Source organism: Leptinotarsa decemlineata, unplaced genomic scaffold (assembly GCF_025532065.1).
Source record: "Leptinotarsa decemlineata unplaced genomic scaffold, Ldec_3_MD MMD2_tig00000882_RagTag_RagTag, whole genome shotgun sequence".
In the NCBI taxonomy this organism is placed as follows: Eukaryota; Metazoa; Arthropoda; class Insecta; order Coleoptera; family Chrysomelidae; genus Leptinotarsa; species Leptinotarsa decemlineata.
This window is the reverse complement of record NW_027412556.1, coordinates 18,654,542-18,676,395: the sequence shown is the minus strand read 5'-3', so window position 1 is coordinate 18,676,395 and position 21,854 is coordinate 18,654,542. Positions and strand designations below refer to the sequence as shown.

Below are 21,854 nucleotides of genomic sequence, written 5' to 3'. Positions count from 1 at the left end.
ACTGCTCACATAAGCTTCGTCTGTCCAAATACAATTCAACGAAAAATCAGGCACTTGGTTACAACTTTCCAGGAACCACTAGCAAAAAGCCATGCGGCGTTCAAAATTTCCTGGTCTGAGTAGATGAAGTATTTTTATCCTGTATGTCATGAATTTGTTAGTTCTCGGTAGGCCTGTTGATATTTTCAAATTTCAAACCCCATTTTTCATATTTTCTATACTTCATTGCGAATGTATTCGGGAATTCAACAAAAATCACTAATTGAAGAGCATTTTTACTGCTTAAATCAAAACTTGATAGCTATCAGTAAAAATTTGCATTCTGTTTCATCGCCGCAGCGTCCAAAGCCTACTTTATTAAAGTATGTGTTTCAAAGTCAACATGAAAAAAAAACTGAAAGCTCTGTATTTCAAAGATGACTTCAGCAAAACATCAAGTGTGCTACATTTTTGAAAAGATAATTTTAAGCTCTATTTATTTTTTAGACCATCGAAATTTTTGACAGAACAAAAAGTTACAGCAACTTTTGGAGAATGCACATTTTCAGGAAACGGTAATAAATATCGATAGGTACGCTCTTTTTACCATTAAGTTGGTCGAAAAATTTGATCCTCAAACACAGTCATCAGCCTTCATCTATCTAGTTAGAAAACAGGAGTTTTAGTCTAATCAACAAGTTCAAAAAAAACATGAAAAATAGAGATAAAGTTCCTAAAAATATGAGCGATAGCTCATTCGATTCAGAATCACCTCTAGAAAAATGTTTTTGAAGGATTTTGATGCAGGTGAAAAATTGCAATTGTTATTAACAAAATAAGATTGAAAAAAATTGGTATTTGGCTTTTCGTTAATAACTCACAAAATATCAATATTTAGGCAATTTTGAAAAAAGCTCGTTAAAGATGAGGAAATTTCAGATAAAAAAGTCCTAACTCCCGAAACTCTATCTCCATTATTTATAATTTTAATTTGACGTTGTAAATAGAGTCCGCGCGGCTATTACGGCATGCGCGCGCTGCCGCTAAAGAAAGTTTATCAAAAAAAAATAATTTTTTTAAAATATGAAATGTCATTTTGAAAATTTGAAAAAAATCTAGATATTCTTAACACTTGAATAAATCGAGTGCCGTAGAAAAAAAAGTTTTATCACCATCTTTCAGAAAGTTATTCAATTGTTAACTAACAATTTATTTCCCAACCTTCGTTGGCATAAATAATGGGATAAAAGGTATGAATAATTGGCCTATAAATTTCAAACTTCGTGAAGCCTTTTGATATATATATATACTTCATACGATCCTGCAATAAAAGTTCATAAAAATTTATTAATTTGTTGATTATGATTTTTTATAACTATTGCAAAATGAAATATTTTAAAATTGTTGATAATTTTTTTTCAATTGATATTTAGCTCTCTGTTAAACATTAAACAATGGCAGTTATTACCATAGGATATGATTTTTTTACGTAATTTGTTCATCAAATTGTTTCAAACAAATAGAGAAATTCAATATTTTTGAAAAATTTTTTTCTGCTATTTTGTTGTCTAGAGATAACTTTGCTTGAAAAATGTTTTTCCTTAATTTCAATTTTTAATTGTTCAAATTATATTTATATTTAGATTATAAAAGCAGCTATATATAAAAAAGTGCATGATAAGAATTTTATTTTAATAAATAAAAAAACTTATGTCACTTTTTTATATATAGCTATTTTTATATTTTTTTTCTGCTTCAGAGAAAAATATGAAGATCAATATTTGTCTATAACAAATTGTTAAACTAATAAACAATTAAATAATAAATAAAAAAAAAATTTCACAAACTATTCAAAAGTATAAATTATGATTTTTAAAAGCAAAATCATTTCTCAACTTATTATTATTCAAACAATCGCAATATGTGAAAATCAATTTTAAACAATTGAAAATTAAAATAAAGAAAAAAAAAATTAAATCATAATTATCTCTTGACAACAAAATAGCGAAAAAAAAATTTCAAAACTATTGAAGTTCTCTTTTTGTTTGAAACAATTTGGAAATGCATTTCCTATGTTGATAACTGCCATTGTTTAATGTGAAAACAGACATAGTTGAATATCAATTGAAAACAATTTTTGTCAACAATTTTGCAATAGTTATAAAAAGTCATAATTAACAAATTAATAAACTTTCATGAACTTTTATCACAGGATCGTATGAAGTATATATATCGAAAGGGCTCCACGAAGTTTAAAATTTATAGGCCAATCATTTATACCTTTCATCCCATTATTCATGCCAACGGAGATTGGGAAAAAATTTGTTAGTTAACAATTGAATAACGTTTTGAAAAATGATGATAAAACTTTTTTTCTACGGGACTTGATTCATTCAAGTGTAAAAAAAATACTTGATTTTTTTCAAATTTTCAAAAAAATTATTTCTTTTGATAAACTCTCGTTAGCGGTAGCGCGCGAATGCCGTAACAGCTGCGCGAATGCCGTAACAGCCGCGCGAAACCCTATTTCCAACGTCAAATTAAAATTATAAATGATGGAGATACAGTTTCGGGAGTCGGGACTTTTTTATCGGAGATTTCCTCCTCTTTACTGAGCTCTATTTAAAATTGCACAAATATTAATATTTTTTGAGTTTATAACGAAAAACTTAATACCATTTTTATATCTTATTTTGTTAATAACAATTACAATTTTTACCTGCACCAAAATCCTTCAAAAACATTTTTCTAGAGGTGATTCCGAATCGAATGAGCTATCGCTCATATTTTTAGGAGCTTCATTTCTATTTTTCATGTTTTTGAACTTGTTGATTAGATTATTTTCTTTCGGAAGTGTCCAATTTGGCCCGACTCTCTACTCCTTCCATGCAGATTGTCGTTTTTGTCAGTTAGAATTTGCGTCCCATTACACAATCGAATTTCTGGGAAAGGTACCACTCACTATTCCCAAACTAAAATCCACAATTCCAGAAATTACTTTTCGACAATATCTAGTCAGGCGAATTTTGAAACAGCTTAATATCAACAAGGCGTCTGGCTTGATAAAGTGCCCGTCATCGTACTTTTGTTGGAAGATTGCTCGCGTTCAGCCTGTTCCCAAAAAAGGCAAGGAAAATATTTGAAACAAATATAGACCAGTTGCTTTTCTATCAGTGATATCAAAAATCATGTGTGTGGCATGGGGATTTGCTGGCCAAACTTCGATGCTATGCTTGTCAGATCATTTTTGTGTATGGCTCTCCAGTTTTCTGAAAAAACGTTCCCTGCAATGGCCGTCGATGAATATCTCTCAAATACATTTCCTATCAATACTGATGTTCTCCAGGAATCCATATTGTCTCCAACATTTTTTTTTGGATATCAACGACTTATTGTAAAAAAGCAAGAATCCAATACATTGCTTTCCTAATGACAGCACACTTGTCTCGTCATTACATTTAGATTCCAGGACATCGGCTGCAGATGCACATCTCCATCGGCAGCAGGAGGTTGCATATCTTAAGGAGGCTCTAGGATTGATTTCGAACTGGGGTGAAATCAACTAGGTTGAATTCAATGCCACTGAAACCCAGGCAAATTTCAACTAAATCGATGTAATGTTATTTACGATATTTTGAAAATACAATTTTTTTTCAACTTCAACGCCCTGTATCGTAGAAATGCAACTATGGACAAATGTTCATGGGATGTTTTTTTAATGACCTAACGAATCATCCTCTGAAGTTTTGTACCGTAGTTGGGGAACACCTTGTATAAAACTTTCATATAATAATATTAATAATAATATATGGTCTTTATTTTACGTGGCGGAGTTTAGCAAAGCGCTATTCTTCCACCCAACCACGTTTGATAAAAAAGAAACATTAAAAAAATAAATGGGCACTTCAGGGCAATAGTAAGATTAAATTCAAATGTTTATGATTGGATCACTGTTGGCTGAGCAATTCAGTTTCAAGTTTACTTTTGAAAAGCGTTAGTGATGAATTTTTTCAAGATTCACTGAATAAATTATACATTGGTACAGCATGATACGTGAAGGATCGTTCATAGAAAGTGCTGTTATGATTCGGAATGTCAAAATTATTGTTAAATCTGAGGTTTCTTGAGTGTATCTGATGTCTGGGAAGGAGTTTATTTACCAAATAAGTGGATCCTTGGAATGGAATGAAACAAGCGAATTGCAATTCTCTTCTGTTTTGCATTTTTAACCAATCAAGTTGATTCATGGAAGGGGTCACATGATATCTGTAATTCAAGCTGAATATTAGTCTAATGCAGGCGTTCTGTACTTTCCGAATTCTTGCAGAAGTTATGGAATCGATACAAGGGCCATAGACGACATCGCAATAATTAAACATTGATAGAATCAGTACGTCTGAGAGGGTAATTTTGAGAGACCTACTGAGATAGTGTCTGTTTGAATACAGATGTTTCAGAGTACCGTACGACCTTTGAATGAGAGTTTTGACTTGAGGTCCTAAACATTTTATTTTGTCAGTCAATTCCACAGAATATCCATCAATATACAAATCGATATTATCTATGGCCCTTCCACAATCTTTGGCTTTTCCAAAAATGATTGAAGATGATTTACTAGGATTAAGGTTTAGACAGTGTTGCTGCGAAATCTGAACAAGATTTTTTATATCGAATTGAAGGGGTTATATTTTTAGGAGTGATTAATTTTTGGGAAAGAAAGTTTTTGGCTTTCTACTACCCCATCTGATACAAAAAAAGGGATGAGAGAATCTTCCAAAGAAATGAAGGCAGTAATCAGTTTGAAGATAAGTAACTCTATACATGGATGTGTAGATCATGCAAAGAAGTAACTTTCAGACACAAACTGAAAGAAAGTCCTTCTGAAACAGCTACTTTCATATAAACATTGAATTACACGAAAGAAAAAAAAAAGAAATTCTTTCGAAACAAATACTTCTATATGAACACTGAATTATACAGAAGTTACTTTTCTCTACTCAGTTTGTATTTCAAACATTTGTTGTGGAATGAGAATCAGATATCATTCACATGAGTTCTACTTTGAATGAATGGTAATAAATTGTAAAGCTTTTGGCTTTCTTTCAGTTTGCGTCTGAAAGTTACTTCTTTGCATGATCTACACATCCATGTATAGAGTTACTTATTTTCAAATTGATTACTTCCTTCCTTTCTTTGGAAGATTCTCTCATCCCTTTTTTTGTATCAGATGGAGTAGTAGAAAGCCAAAAACTTTCTTTCCCAAAAATTAATCACTCCTAAAAATATAACCCCTTCAATTCAAATAAGATTCCTCTTGGCTCTTGGCTGGGATTAAATCAAATAGGTGAATGAATGTCATTACCATGTCATCGATGACATTAGCAGATCAAGCTTATTCCGTGACATTCAAAATCGTAATTCATGAATGAAGTGTGTGTATTTTCTATAATGTTATCCAATTTGGTACTGAGGAGCCTTAGGGCAAGTGTCTTAAGGCAAAACATCGGTGTATACCAGTGAGGGTGACAGTATTCCATGTGAGTACAATTTATTACCATTCATTCAAAGTAGAACTCATGTGAATGATCTCTGATTCTTATTCCACAACAAATGTTTGAAATACAAACTGAGTAGAGAAAAGTATCTTCTGTATAATTCAGTGTTCATATAGAAGTATTTGTTTCGAAAGAATTTCTTTCTTTTTTCTTTCGTGTAATTCAATGTTTATATGAAAGTAGCTGTTTCAGGAGGACTTTCTTTCAGTTTGTGTCTGAAAGTTACTTCTTTGCAAGATCTACACATCCATGTATAGAGTTACTTATTTTCAAATCGATTACTTCCTTCCTTTCTTTGGAAGATTCTCTCATCCCTTTTTTTGTATCAGATGGAGTAGTAGAAAGCCAAAAACTTTCTTTCCCAAAAATTTTTTATATCATTATTGAGCGATGTTTCGTGACCAATAAGCTGATTTACCTTATCGGAGTAGTACAAATTAGTGTCGTCTGCATATGTTGAATGTTGAATAACTTATAGACCTGGGAGAAGTCAGATGTGTAGATAATGACATACACTCATATTATCAGACTGACTACCCTTTATCACAACACGTTGCTTTCAATTTTTCAAAAGTGAACTAATAAAGTAGGAATAAATATGAAAGTTTCCCAGAAACTTCACTCCTTCATCTCAAACCTTCAATGGAAATTGCACAGACTGGGTAACAATGATATTTTTTCCAATGGTATCGCAATGAAATGTCGTTGAGAGTGAAGATGTTTGACTTTCAATAGAAGTACTGCATTCCATCCGCTGAAATTTACCCTAGATCCAGTAGTGCAAATAACTCTATCTTATCTTTAGTTTATTTCAGTGACTTCCATCCAATTCCGTACTACTTTTAATGAAAACAGAATTGTTTTCTTTTCATTTTGGCTTCTCTCACCGGCCCCTACCACCAGCTTTCTAATCACATAAATGATTCCTGCGATCCGTGAAGCAATCAATCCAATTCAGCGTTTATCAATCAAATTAACATTTCGCCTTCAGACGGATAGCGATACATTCCACTAGGCTAGAATTTAATAATTCATTGGCAACCGTGTATGCATCACAATATTGCCATTGGGTAAATTCAAATCTATTAGGTTTCCATCATTATATGCTTCGGTGGAACTTCGGAACGGTAGGTCGATACAATTCGTAAGGAACTAATGACGATGAATTATTCGTGAAATGTCAAACGTGAGGCCTTTCTCGGAAATTATTACGAGATTGAGAGGGAGAGAGAGATATTGAGAAGGCGATATTCATATGTCTAAAATACAATTTCTCCACGAGGGAAATTCCTACAATTTAATAATAGAAGAGCTGGTGACATATTGCCTCGCTCAGGGTATTTATTATATTTTTAAATATGCACGTCCTTTTTCATCACATTCTACTTTCCTACAATTGAGATAAAAATTCCACCTGCATAATATACTACATGACTTTCTGAAAACACCAATAATATATATTCAACATTGATCGTTTATTCTTTCGAATGTACTCTCCCATCGAATATAACAGCAGTTAGCCGAGTGCCATAATTCGCGAGTGAACGTAATTGATTTTATCCTCGAGGTACTAACTATACTTTTTCTACGACTGACCGTAGAAAGAAATGGTACAATATATTATTTGTTTGAGATTATGACTTTGAATAATAAACTCATTCAGTCAGTCAGTCAGGCACAATTGAATGATTTAAATATTGGTGACAATATTTCCTACAAATTAGTTTATTGGGGTTCATTTTTGCTATAATTATGTACATTTATAGTTACATTATTACAATTATTCAATTATATTCCGCCGTCGATATGGGAAGAAAACGGTCTTATTCCGTTGTGTTGAGAATTTGAAACAGTGGGAATACAAATGTTTTCTATATTATTTATGAGTACATTTGATGTGCTTCTCATGGATGCCATAGAATCATCTACATAATTTTCGGCCACGGTCTCACTTTTCCAGCCACCGTGGCGCTTCAATGACATTAGGTCAGCCCCATTAGATAGTTGCAGATGATCTTCTGAAGCAGTATCCAGTATATGTTTCTGGATTTTCCAAATGTAAGAATTTGGAAATCAATTTTGGTTGATCACCCAACTTATTAAGTCCCACAACTTGACAAGAGCATTTCCCATTTAGACTATTGAAAAAAAATTGGTAGTTGTCAACATTTTTTGGTTTCAGGTTCATGTTTCACAAATATTATATAAATTGTCAGAAACAATAAAAATGACCGTTCGGTTTCAGTTTTTGTTTCCAGTACTTTGATGTATAGTTCATGGTCTATATCTTTAATATGATCTATTTGCATACCTTTCAGTTCTATTTTTCGGCATGCTCCAGAAATGGCAATAAATCATTGCAACCTAGAAATAAATTTAAATATTCCCAATATATAATTATATCATTCACGTAAAAAAGACTTCCAGCAGTAGGATTTGATCTCGGATTATAGAAAAATATATGCATTATATATACGCGTTACCCCTGAGCTACTCTGGTGATTACCGATGTGTTGTCTGACTAAACATAATTGATAAGTATTTATTTTGTGAGTGAAAAAATAAATTTAGAGTGTTTTAAATAATACAATAATTTCAAATACAAATGCGAACAGGTATTTATTGGTCTGTAAAAAATTTTCAAATCCTTTTGCTTGGCTGCTATATATAGTTCATAAAATTAACGGAAGTAGCCTTTCCTTTGGAGGCGTCTGGCAAATGAAATATGATTGGCTGTTGGCTGGTGAGGTTGAATAATTCAGTTTTTACCTTTATGTTGTGTCTTAGTATTTCAAAAATTGTTGCAAAAATTTCATAAAAAATCAATAGAAGGAAAAAGCGGAGTGGAATTACCTTCGAAAACAAATATTTGCGATCTGGAGCTTCCTTAATGAAATAATTTATTTGTTCACTGGTGAGAGTCGACGATTTCTTCGGTTTATAACCATCAGGTTTGCGTTTTAGAGAGGCACGTAATTTGGAATATTTGCTGATGTCCACCTTTTTCTTCTTCTTCTTCTTTTCGAGGTACTTCTCAGCATTGAGTGAATTTCCCATAATGATCATGGTTTCAAAGTTTCTGCTACATCTTCGAAATAAACGAGAAGAACGTTATCGGAGAATAACGATATGTTTTTCATCTCTCTCCATCTCATAAAAATTTCGAAATTATATTCGTATTTTTCTCTTGATTTTGCTGGCAGCAAATTATTCATCGCAATATTTGCTTGCACGATAATATATAGTGGGGTGGCACAAATTTCTTGATCGTTATCTCTCATTTTGAATTTTTACGAGAAGTATCTCATTCAGTAGAATGACAACTCATAATTAAAACAAATGTTTGTTGATACACAGATGTAACTAGATTCAACCCACAAACCCACAAACCCACAAACTGTTGAACAATAAATTCACTGGAAATATGATTTTTATTTCGATTTTGAAGAGAATTTGTTGAGAAAATTCACTGATTCTGGCTTTTGGACAATTGAATGTATTCATGAGATCATATTCATATTCATCAGAGTAAATGTTACATATCTCATAATTTTTAAAAGTTTGAATTTCACTAGTTCGGACTTCCATTGTCTACTATATAAAATGATTTGAAATCCCTGAAACAAGTAAAAAAGAATAATTAAAAACGAATAGTTGAAAATAACAATTATATTAAGCAACAATAAACCTGAAATGAAATGATAGTGAAATTACCTACAAGTAGAAATATAATAATTGAATAAATAAAAATTAAAGGAATAAAAAAAGAAAATATTAAAAAAATAAAAAAGTGTAGAGATTCCAAGTCACGTTAGTTCACGACGTTTCGATTGTTGGTATCTACAATCGTCTTCGGGTGATGATTAGACTGATTCCTCCGAGAGATGACTATTTTATAGGTCGTTGAAATACTTTCACTTTCTCTACTTTCCATTTTCCGCTTCACTGATTCCGTGAGAGATGACCGTTTTGGCGGGAGTTGGTCATTTTTTGTTTGATGATGGGTTTCCATATGTTTCGTATATCTACGCTGGCCTGGCTGAATACGTTGTTGGACAACATGTATGCGGCTTCCTTAAATTTTCTCCTGAACCAATGTTCCTCTCTGTGCAAGATCTCAGCTTGGGACCACTCGATGTTGTGTTGATGGGTCCAAACATGGTCTGCTATTCCTGATTTGCTGGTTTCTCCTCGCTGTGTGTGCTTCTTGTGCTCGGCAATGTGAGCCATTACCATTGAAATGGAGGGAGTGGAAAAAAGAAGTTAAACACTTTCAAACTTTCTACGTGACAATATAAGAAAAAATTTACTCATAAACAATGTATTTGTTTATAACAATTTTTTAAGAATAACAGTAAGAAATTAAAAAATATATTTTTGGGTAGGTTTCAACTATTAGACATAGAAACGATCAAAATTAAAAAAAATTCATTCACTTCTCTTCAGTTTTTTATTTTCATTTGTTAATAAAAAAGTGGAAAATCACAATTTTGTAATTTTTGCAACGGCGATTTATTCATTAGCCTATTGAGAATAACTTCCCGAAGTGAAAAAAATTCTAGGATTTTAGTTTTTTAATTATCAGGGTTTTTATATTAACTTTCAGTTCATACAATAATATCAATCAACAAATGCATAATTAATGGAAAAATTGAGATAAACATATTTTAAAAACGGATTGTTATTATTGACGGAATTATTGTATAGTGAAACACGTGTTGCGGTTCTGTAAACTGTCAATTGAGAATCTAACGATGAAATATCACTCGGATAAGTTCCCATTATCCTTCTTACAAGTATTTGAATTGAAGTCATATGTCACAATTACTCTCACACTTCAATCACACTTCGCAATTGTTACACTTATTTGCTGTCACTTCCTCGCGTTCGAACTAATTCGCGTTTCAATTCAAACTGACGCTGTCCGTCGAGGCTCTGGTGTATACAGGGTGTTTACTAATTGTAGTGAAAAAATGTGTAGGAAGCGTTTAGAAAGTTCATTCAAATGTAGTTCTGAAAATGCATTGTTAACAAGTTGAAATTATTAATATTTTTTTGTCACAATGAATGTAACTTGACAGGTGAAAAACATCCTGACCAATTGTTCATTGCTCAACAATTAGTTGTTGTCGTTTCAATGCATAGTGCACTTTGTATTGGCTTTTGAGGCTAAATGAACCTTTCATTACTGAAGATAACATTGCCACATTTATTCAAAATCGGATAAGGGATATTTTCCCTGTGATACAAAAAAATTTAAAAAAAAGTTGTATATGCTACAAACTTCTTGATGGCTCCCATAGAAACTTCATCCACCTCCTTGTATTTTCACGCCCAAGCGGTCTTGTCAGTGGCGGTTCTTTCGTTTAATAAACATAAACGTAACAATAATTTCGAATGGTTAAAAAAAAGGTTATATTCAAATTTTCGGCAGAACTCACAACATTATGTTGAATCAGTTGAAGAGCGGCCATTTAAACTGGATGTAGAATTGTCTGACTGACGCTATTCGATTGCAGAGTGGCAAAATTAAAGAAAAACGATTATGTTCTGTTCAATTTTAGATTTCAATAAAGAAGCTGTGTTATTCAAGTAGTATATAAGAATTTCTGAATCAAACCAAATAACTATTCATTCAATGAATCCTACAAAGATAAACGCTTCTAGAACTCCTAGAAAACGATCACTTTCAATGCTATTACCACCGACCTAGTCACAGAATGTTTCAGAGTACATTTTAATAAATGTAATGAAACGTCCAATCACTACAAAGCATTTTAAATGCTTGGGAACGATAAAAATAGATTTGAATGCATTAAGAAAATGAAAATTGTGTTTATAATGGAAAAACGTTTGGTAGCTTATGCGATCTAAATATATACTTAATTAAATTGAACTTTGCCGGAAGTTACGGTTAATAATACCCAAACGACCAATCAAAGAAGATTGTGTAAGAATTTTTCATGGAAATGTGAAAATTTGTCTAAAATGTAACTGTACGCATATATTCACTTATTTGAGTCGATTTGATTCCAATCGGATTTAATGATAGATCATACGTGTTGCAAGTGTCTTACGGAAAAAATTTATGATCTCTACCAGTGAGGATGACAGTGTTTCTATTTCATTTGGTATATTATGTAGGAATCTTATGATTGATATCTTATTCAATTCCAAACGTATGTTTGGAACACAAACTGAGTGGAGAAAAGTGTTCATGAAAAAGTATTTGTTTCCAAAATTATTTTGCTTTTGTGTAATGCAATGATTATTTGAAAGTAGCTATTTCGAGAGGGCTTTTTCTTCCGGTTCGTGTCTGAAAGTTATTTCTTTGCATGATCTACATATCTTTGTATAGAGTTACTCTTTTAGAATTGATTGCTTCCTTTATTTCCGTCGAAGATTCAAACAGTTTTTTGTATCAAGATGGAGAAGTAGAAATACAAAAACCTTCTTTCCCGAAAATTAACCTCTCCTAAAACTATACCCTATTCGATTCAAAAAAGATTCCTTTGGCTGGGATTCAATCAAAGAGGCGAATGAATGTCATAACACACTGTCATCGATGGCATGAGTAGATTGAACTCATTCCGTGACATAAAGTCGTAATTTCATGAATGAAGTGAATCTTTAAACCTCAAAAAGTACACAAAGTTCGACCAAATATCAGGCTCAATGTTCTCTTCGATTATCGTGGAGTACTGCATCAGGAGTTCTTGTCACATGGATCAATTATGAGTAATATCTTGAAGTTAGGCGCCGCTTGCGAGAAACAATACGAGGAAAACCTCCACTTAGAAATTGAAAATCGAATCGCTGAGAGACCTCTAAAACATACCAACTGCTTTGAGGGTTGATAAAAACGCTGGCACAAGTTGATTATATCTAGGGGGGACTATTTTCAAAGAGACAAAATAAGACTCGATGAAAAAAAAGTTTTCTTGACAGAAATAAAAATTCACAAAATTTTTTCAACAGAACTCCTAGACTATTTTTATGTAGCATTTGTATAACTATAGTTGGTCGGTAACCGGGCGGTTCGACGTGGGTGCTTAGTTCACTCAGTCAATAGACCAATGTGTGAGTCGATGGTTCAAGCCGCAAGCTGAACGATCGATTTTCATTTGCTATCGTTCAATCCGTGTCAAGAATCACACGTTAAAAGGTAAGACCTCGTTAGTCCTTAGGTCGCAAAGTTTCGACTTCTGAGGGTTGTCGTTCGTAGGGGCGCGACAGCTGGTTAACGGAAAAACATTTAAACATATTTTTCAAACATAGACGATTATTCAATGTTGGTCCTGTAGAGAATGTTTTTATACTCTAAAAGTAACGTTATGATATCAAACTTTAATTTTGGGTGAATGTGTGGGGTTCAAGGATATATATCTCTCGCAAATTCATGTGACCAGCTGTTTTAATTTCTCAAAGCATTGTTGGGGTCTGTTGAACCATCCAATCTGTATAATTTTCAATGGTCCAACATTTTCACACTGGATACAAATTTCTGGTAGAAAATGAATGAATATGTATCACACTCAGTCAGTACAATAGTTTTCAGTCATTATCAAGCAATATCTTCAGTATTTTTCGGTATTCGAATTTGAAAAATCGATTTTGAGAACTTTTTTTTTATCCTCAGCCAAACTTGAGAAGAGTTCACGAGAGTTTCAATTCTGAACTACTATTTCTAACAGAAAGCAAAAGTGAAAACTATTGAGGAGAGATACATACGTATAAGAAAATGAATATTTCGAAATAAATTCCGAAATAATAATCTCCCCCAACTACCTTCACAGTAGGGTTTGGTAATGGTCCTGCTGCTGGATGAACGAGAAATATCTGCAAGACAAGCCTTTGTGAGGAATCTTGCATAAATGTATGTCGGATATAATTCAATATCCAGCGTGTTATTAGCCGGGAAAGTAGTTGTTTTACGACAGACGTTTACTAGGTCGAAATTTATTTCGAAATACTCATTTTCGCATAACTATTTCTGAATTATATTTGTTCACATCAGAATCATTTTGAATATTCCAGTAACAGATTTTTCAACGCAATACTGTTATCATCTTGTAATTGTGCCATTGTGAAGAAATTGTTATAATAGTATTCATCACCTGGGATTATTTTGTCCATATCAGATGCAACTTTGGAATATCAGAAGACGTTTTATGAAGTCACGTCCCAGAACGCGTCATATTGTGGAGCAAAACTCTGTATTATTTATACATTTCAAAATTATGTCTCCCAAGCTGGCGACCCAAGCTGAATATACATTACCAAGTTCCCCAACTTTTGATTAGTAGGTCAATTGGGAGACTGGTGGATTGACATGACGGAAAATGGCATCTGTTGAGTTTGTTGTTGCGAATTCTCCAATTTCAATCGGGGTGGATATAAGTGTGGAGATTATATTCTCTTCATCAGATTCATTTATATGGAAATATCTATGATACCAAGAAATGAAAATTTTATTTCTTGATTTTTTTCTATCCTACAATATCAAGTTGCAAGAGACATAATGCTATGGAAACCAAATTCATTTTCTTGTTCGAAATGATTTGAAATACTTTGGATTTCTACTGCTTTAGCTTTATATAGAAAAATGTGGAAATCTTTCAAAAAAACAAAGGCGCCATTGATTCCAAAATAAACTCTTCACGAAGACACTCCTCATAAAATTGAATCAGATATCAATCACATAATTGCTACACAATGTAGTATATGGAAGAGATGAAATTTCACTCACATGGAACACTGTCATCCTCATTGATTAAATGGGTATTCCATTCGGAAAACTTAGCACGCGCTCAGTGTTAGTTTTTCAAATGAGAAGTCCAAAAGTTTCAAATAAAACAACTCCGTTGAGTGTCGGCCATTACATACATTTTTATTAACTGTTTTCATACATCGGTGCCAGGTTCACTTCTTACAACTTGAAATGACAGTTGACACTTTTTGCCAGGATTATCGTAAAATAGTTTTTTGGGCTTTTACCAACACTCCCACTAGCTCAAAAAATTATTTGAACAAAACAATAAATACCAAACAATTTTTGAAGTATTTCATTTCACCTCCACTATACCCAACTCTCTAATGAATTTATTATGTTTAACAGCACACAAGCTTTTTGTCAAAACATCGGCGGGTATGTTGGAAGTTTCCAAAAATTTGAGTTCAACATGTGTATGAGCAATAGCTTCTCTTATAAAATGATGTTTTATATCAATGTGTTTCGTCCGTTTATTTAATATGGGATCAGCTGATAATTTTTGAGCTCCCATATTATCATTATATAAAGTTACACACCCTTGAAAACCTATCAAATCATATAATAAAATTTTCAAATAGTTGGCTTCTTTAGCGGCCTCTGATATTGCCATGTATTCTGATTCCGTGCTCGAGAGAGCAATTGTTTTTTGTTTTCTACTTTCCCAGGCGATAGCCTCATTTGAAAATCGAAAACAGAAACCAGTATACGATTTCCTATCATATGTGTTGCCACCCCAATCGGCATCAACAAACCTTCAAGAAAAGCATCATTTTTACAAAAATGCAATCTATAATTCTCCTATCTCCATAGGAGTACTAACTGATTTTGACTCGAACATGTTAAAATCTTTTTAGTGAATGATCTACATACTGTTCTTGATTAAGATATATGGAATTATTTTCTCTGTCTTCAGTTACTCGGATACCTAAACATCTTTTAATTTCTCCTAAATCATTGATCTCAAAAATCTCACCTAATTTCAATTTCAGGTCATCTGAATCAGTTTTATTATTGGTTAATATGAAAAAATCATCCACATAAATTGAAATAATAGTTTTTAAATGATTCTTCGACTTGGTTTATAAACAGGGTTCCAAGTTTGATCTTTCATAGCCTAACTTATCAGGAAGATAATCAACTTTTTCATACCAAGATCGTGATGATTGTTTAAGACCGTAAATAGCCTTTTTGAGCCTTAAAACCTTATTTTCAGAACCTTGAATTTCCAGACCTCCAGGTTCCATCATAAATACTGTTTCTTTTAAATCTCCATTAAGAAAGGCTGTTTCAACATCAAGATGAAAAATGATCAAATCTAATTTGGCTGAAAGAACAAATAAAAGTCTTAGAGTAGAGTGTTTTACTACAGGTGAAAAGGTTTCATCAAAGTCTATACCTTGTCTTTGTGTGAAGCCTTTGGCCACAAGCCTATCTCACACCACCAGCACTATCACTTTTGCACTTAAATACCCACTCACATTTCACAATTGGAAAACCCTCTGGAATATCAGCTAACTCCCAAGCTGCATTATCCTAGAATGACTGTAGCTCCTCCTGCATGGCTCGCATCCAACAGTCCCGATTTGGCCTGGATATAGCATCTTCAACTGAATCTGGATCGTCATCATCTCCCATACATAAGTTACTTACAAAGTCATCAAATGTTTTTGGCTTTGGCACCCTTTGTGATTTCCTAAAGTCCAAAGGTTTCAAATAAAACAACTCTGTTGAGTGTCGGCCATTACATACATTTTTCTTGACTGTTTTCATACATCGTTGCCAAGTTCACTTCTTACAACTTAAAATGACTGTTGACACTTTTTGCCAGGATCATCGTAAAATAGTTTTTTGGGCACATTAAGATATTCTGCACAAGTGCATGGTCATCTCACGTGGAGGTGATGTGAATTGGCTATCAAGATCGTGCGATTCGATCCCGTTAGACTTCTTCTTCTGAGGTTTTCTCAAGTCGCAGGTGATTTATGAATGAGCCACAAATCACAGCGGTTCTCAAAGCCAACATAACCCATGTCGTCGGTCAAATTCAGCTTGATTTATGCGCCAGAGTCATGGAGAATTGGACGTTTCGTTGCGCTCCACCCAGAGAAGCCGTGGTAGATATTTGAACGATGTTATATTTAACACATAATGGCATTAATTTGTCATTCTAAGCTATAAAAAACTTCGATAACCCACCCTTTGTTTCATTCAAATTTGAAGATGAGTCAAGAAAGAAAAATGAAGAGAGTCAGCAGGGAAAAACTGCCGATATACTTAGATTATTTTCCAAGGCAAATTTCAACCTCCAAAACGTTAATATAAGATTTCAAGGTGGAGAGAGGTTCAATTGTAAATCCATCCCAACTTCTGGGTTTTTTAATAAACCATACTCATAAGTGCTGAAAGTACAATACTAATAGTGATAATAATAATTGGTGAAACTTTCCAAACAAAATTGTATGTTAATCTTTGGTGATACTTTTTGAGTTTATTAATAACAGTTACCTTAGATCTCACTCATTCTGGTCAGAAGTTAGTATGCATTGTACATTGGATAACATCTACAAACATGTGTTACATTTATCAAGTGTCCTGCTGTTCTGAGGGTTAATAATGGACTGGTGTATTTTTCACCTTCAGTCTTTATTATGAAATGCAGAAAACATCATTTGTTTCCATTGCATATACTTTCCAAAACTTGAATGATAAAGCATGGATCGATCCACAGTGATTGATTTATTAACGGGAAATGTTAAATGCTAGTCCCCCAGTGACAAGTATTTTTTTATCTATACTATAATTATTTTCATAAATTTCTGTCATTTCACGGTGTTGTCAAAATTGAACTGACGTAAATAGTTAGATGCATGTTCTGATGAGGAAGTTTCATTTTTCTTCAGTATTGAATTGTAAAGTTGTGTATATCTTTTTTGTTCTGCAATACGTTCTTTTAGATATAGTTTCGTCTTTCCTATATATACTGCATGGAACCCTTGACACAATATAACTTAAGAAAAGTATCTGCATGACTTTCAAGCTTCATGCAGTAACTAATCGAGGTGAACTAAAAATGTTGCTCTTTCTACACGTATATGAAGTTCTCCTATTCAATTTTCATATTTGTCAGATTGTGGAAGATTTAAACGTCCGAAGTAGGTCGAAAGAAAACTCTTAACTCTCTTCACAAGGATGACTTTCTTTCAATACCTTTCATTTCATCCAGTTCACCATTCAATTTCATATGTAGAAAACATATTTTTCAGAATTTTGAAATAGTATTTTCAAAACTCGTACTATTTTTGTTACAGGGTGCTTCAATAGGTGTTATTGCCGGTCACTTGGTTACTCTCTGGATAACTTTCGGAGGACTCACAGTCGATAAACCACCAGCAAAAGTACTACCGCTTTATACAGATGGTTGCAGCAATACATCATTCAATGATCATATTTTGAAGCCTGAACATAGGGCCCTCAGCTGGACCCCCACGACAACTCCGTCTCCATATCATATTTACAATGATACACATACTCTGCTGAACACTACTAGAGCGGCTCCATCGTAAGTATTATTGGATATGTCGAACAATAATTCACAACACAACAAAGTTTTTGTTTCGGGGTTGAAATTAGATGATTTTAATGTATTTCCACGTGTTGAAACCGAAAGTGACCATAAAAATTATATATTAGCTCTTGTTTTCAAGATATAGTATCATTATATTATATATATGTATATTGAGTTTTCAACAAATGAAATATTTCATCACCAACAGTTGGTACACATGTTTGTTTACATAACACCCCTCTCATCAGCTGTTCTTAAGTAGTAAACATAACCTATGTGAGTTTGTCAATTGTACGCACGTGGTTGCTATTGAAATTATCGTGTGAAGTTGATTTTTAAATTAATTTGAGTGCTGATCTGAAATGCCTCGAAAGTGTGTGAATTCTGTCGATAGCTTTTGCTATATATGTGGTGAAATAACATTTAAGGCTCAGAAACGTAAAATGACACCTATCGTTAAGACAGCCTATGAACATTATTTTGGTGTGAAAGTTGGGGACCAAGATAAATCATGGGCTCCTCATATATGTTGTAATTCTTGTTCCGTCATATTGCGAGAGTGGCTGAAAAATAAAAACCGGGCAATGGCTTTTGCAGTACCTATGGTTTGGCGTGAGCCTACCAATCATACGACTGTTATTTCTGCTTAACTCCTCCCATTAAGCAAGGTTTATCTATGAAGAAAAGAGGTACGGTTAAATACCCTAATCTCCCATCTGCTCTTCGGCCTGTACCACACTCAGACAATTTGCCAGTCCCTTCTCCACCCCAAAACTATGAAATTTTAGAGGAAGGTGATGAAGACTGTTTAGAAGGAGCAACCCATCCTTCTACATCCTATGACCCTGATTTTGAGGTAAGCGATAGGTCTAGTGATCCGCACAGAATTAGTCAAGCAGAGTTGAGTGACCTTATAAGAGATCTTCGCTTGTCTAAGGAAAAGGCTGAGCTGTTAGGGTCAAGACTACAACAGTGGAATCTTCCAAAACATGATGTGAAAATATCTCAGTACAGACAGCGTCAAAAAGATTTGCTTCCTTTTTTTGAGAAAAAAGAAAACCTCGTAGTTTGTTGTTCTGATGTTAATGGTTTGATGGACTGCTTGAATTTGGATCACACTCCATCTGAATGGAGACTGTTCAAAACTGTTCAAAACTAAGCTTAAAAGCTGTACTTCTGCATAATGGAAATCAGCTACCCTCTATTCCTATAGGTCATGCAGTTCACATGAAGGAAACGTATATAAATATGAAAACACTTCTTCAATCAATCAAATATGAACAACACAAGTGGCACATCTGTGGTGATCTGAAAGTCATTGCTATACTCCTACGAATGCAATCAGGGTTCACCAAGTACTGTTGTTTTTTGTGTCTGTGGGACAGTCGGGATAGAAAATCTCACTATAAAAAAATGAACTGGCCTACACGAGACCTAAACCCTAATGAGAAAAATGTAGTTTACGAGCGTCTTGTAGATCCTAAGGATGTTCTCCTTCCCCCATTACATATTAAGTTGGAACTAATGAAAAACTTTGTGAAGGCCATGGACCAGGAAGGACAAGCTTTTAAGTACTTGAGAGCAAAGTTTCCCAGGTTGAGTGATGCTAAAGTCAAGGAAGGCATCTTTATTGGGCCTCAAATCCGTGAAATCGTAAATGATCCTGCTTTTGACATGATTTTAACAGGAAATGAAAAAAGAGCCTGGGAAGCCTTTAAGGGGGTTGTACATGGGTTTTTAGGTAACAAAAGAGATGATAACTTCACAGCATTGGTTAAAGAGCTTCTTCAAGCTTACCACCAACTTGGATGCAACATGTCCTTAAAAATTCATTTTCTTCACTCTCATCTTAATTTCTTCCCACAAAACTGTGGAGCTGTGAGTGACGAACATGGAGAAAGATTCCATCAAGACATTGCCTTAATGGAACAGAGATATCAGGGCCGTTGGAATGAAGCAATGCTTGCAGACTACTGCTGGTCTGTGTGTAGGGATGCTCCAGAAGTGTTTTATAAAAGACAAGCTGAACGACAGCGATCTTACAATGAATCGGATGGACTTAATTGAAATTTGGTGGTACAAACTTCTTTTATTTGTCAAAACACTAAGAATAAGGTTTTTTTTTATTAATTTTGTACTTAAAATATTCTGAAAGGAACATAACAATATTGTTTTATGTACTTTCACTTTTCACGTATAGTATAACTACTCTTTAAGATTAAGTATTGTGTATCTCAAAAACCAGAGCTAATAAAAATTTTTCATTGTTATTTTCGTTTTTATCACCCCAAAATTAGTAGAAATTGACTAATTTAGTGTAGGAAACATTCAAAAAATATTTTTTTGTTGTGTTGTGAATTCATCTCATGTGTGCTTGTGTGCTCAGTGCTTGCAGATTCCAATTTCACTTCTGAAACATGTCTTCCAGGTTCAATAACTGACTATCAGTCAATAAATATTGATAGGGATTGGGAAAAATAACAATTTTCCAAAACCGCAGGACATTTTGATTTAGAATTTGAGATTTTTTGTCCATCACATTTCATTGTTGAATGTTATTGAATTTTAGTAACCAAAATTAGGTGATATACAAACATTTTCTATACTGATATTAAAAATGTGAAAGTTTGTGAGGATGGATGAAAGTATGTATGTATGTATATATGTTTATGGTTCTTTCACGCCTAAACGACTGAACGGATTCAGATGGAACTCCACATAAATACACCTTATACACCAGAATAACATTTAGGCTACAATTCACAAAAGTTTCGTGTAACCTTGCATAAATCTCACTCTTATGTGGTAGCCTCCACATGCAAAATTAAATTGGATGCACATTTTAGAATATCTGTCAAATTCTTATAAAAATTGATACAATTGTCATTTTAGGTATTTAATATAGGTAAACTTTGTCTTTCACACTAAGTAATTTGGACGAATCGTTTGAAAGTTATCACGATAAGATTAACTTGACGCAATGTAGTGAGCCATTACGCGTCGCGTCTACTGTAAGACTACGGGGGACGATGCGCAGGGGTAGAGGGTGGTCTATGCAATGAAGCATTGTCGCCGAGAATGTGACCCGAACGCGGGCAGACGCGTGAAGGCAGACGTCGTTGACGGTTGTATTAGTTTTGCGAAATTCTTTATAGATAACATAATTCCATTTTTGAAGCTATTCAGTTCTTAGTGCAGTTGGCATATTTTTTTTACTGTCTTTTTAAAGTAAAAATATATATTACTGTTTTACATGGTGTTTATTAAACATGCAACAAAAATTTAAAGGACTCTTCCTCAGACTATTCTAAGGATATTTTGTCCTTTGACGATAGGGCGCTTTGTTTCGAAGATACGGAGCGGAAAAGAATTTCGACAATAACAATTCATTACCAAAAATTACATATACTCTTTCAAAAACACCAGGATAGTTTCTGATTGCGTTACACTTAGCAATTTTCCGATTTCTCAAATCATCCACATCTTCCACTGTAATCGGAATGTTGTTGATAGGTACTGACAGAATTGTTATATTTCTTGGTGGGCCCAATGTAGTACGTTATACTTTTATTTCCACTACGTTAATAATTTCAAAATAACCAAAATAATTATTGTCGAAATCCTTTTTCGCCCCGTATCTTCGAAACAAAGCGTCCAATCAAAAATCATCAAAAGAAAAAATATCTTTAGAATAGTTCAAGGAATGGTCCCTTAGTTTTTTGCTGCATGTTCAATAAACGCCCTGTATAAGAACTATCATTTGAATCCGTTGAGCTGTTTAGGCGTGAAAAAGTAAAAATCATACATTACATTCATCCATCCCCACAAACTTTTCACATTTATAATATTAGTAGGAGTAGGATTACCAATGTATTCCATCCTCTCAGTTTTTTTGCTGATGTTATTCAATATTATATAAGTGGGTATCTATTGATTGACTGACACACTTATATAAACGTACAGTCGAAACTACTGAACCTAG

The 21,854-nt window shown here is 33.5% G+C and overlaps 1 protein-coding gene across 3 annotated transcripts in view; it reads left to right on the top strand.

Annotated features, from left to right (window-relative positions):
- The window catches only part of LOC111506188 (sodium-coupled monocarboxylate transporter 1), a 260,551-nt gene that overhangs the window by 229,586 nt on the left and 9,111 nt on the right, over positions 1-21,854 (top strand). For all 3 annotated transcript variants that reach the window (XM_074175184.1, XM_074175185.1, XM_023161192.2), the window contains one exon: positions 17,616-17,866. In XM_074175184.1, the coding sequence (XP_074031285.1) occupies positions 17,616-17,866 (251 nt within the window). The remainder of the gene's footprint in view (positions 1-17,615; positions 17,867-21,854) is intronic.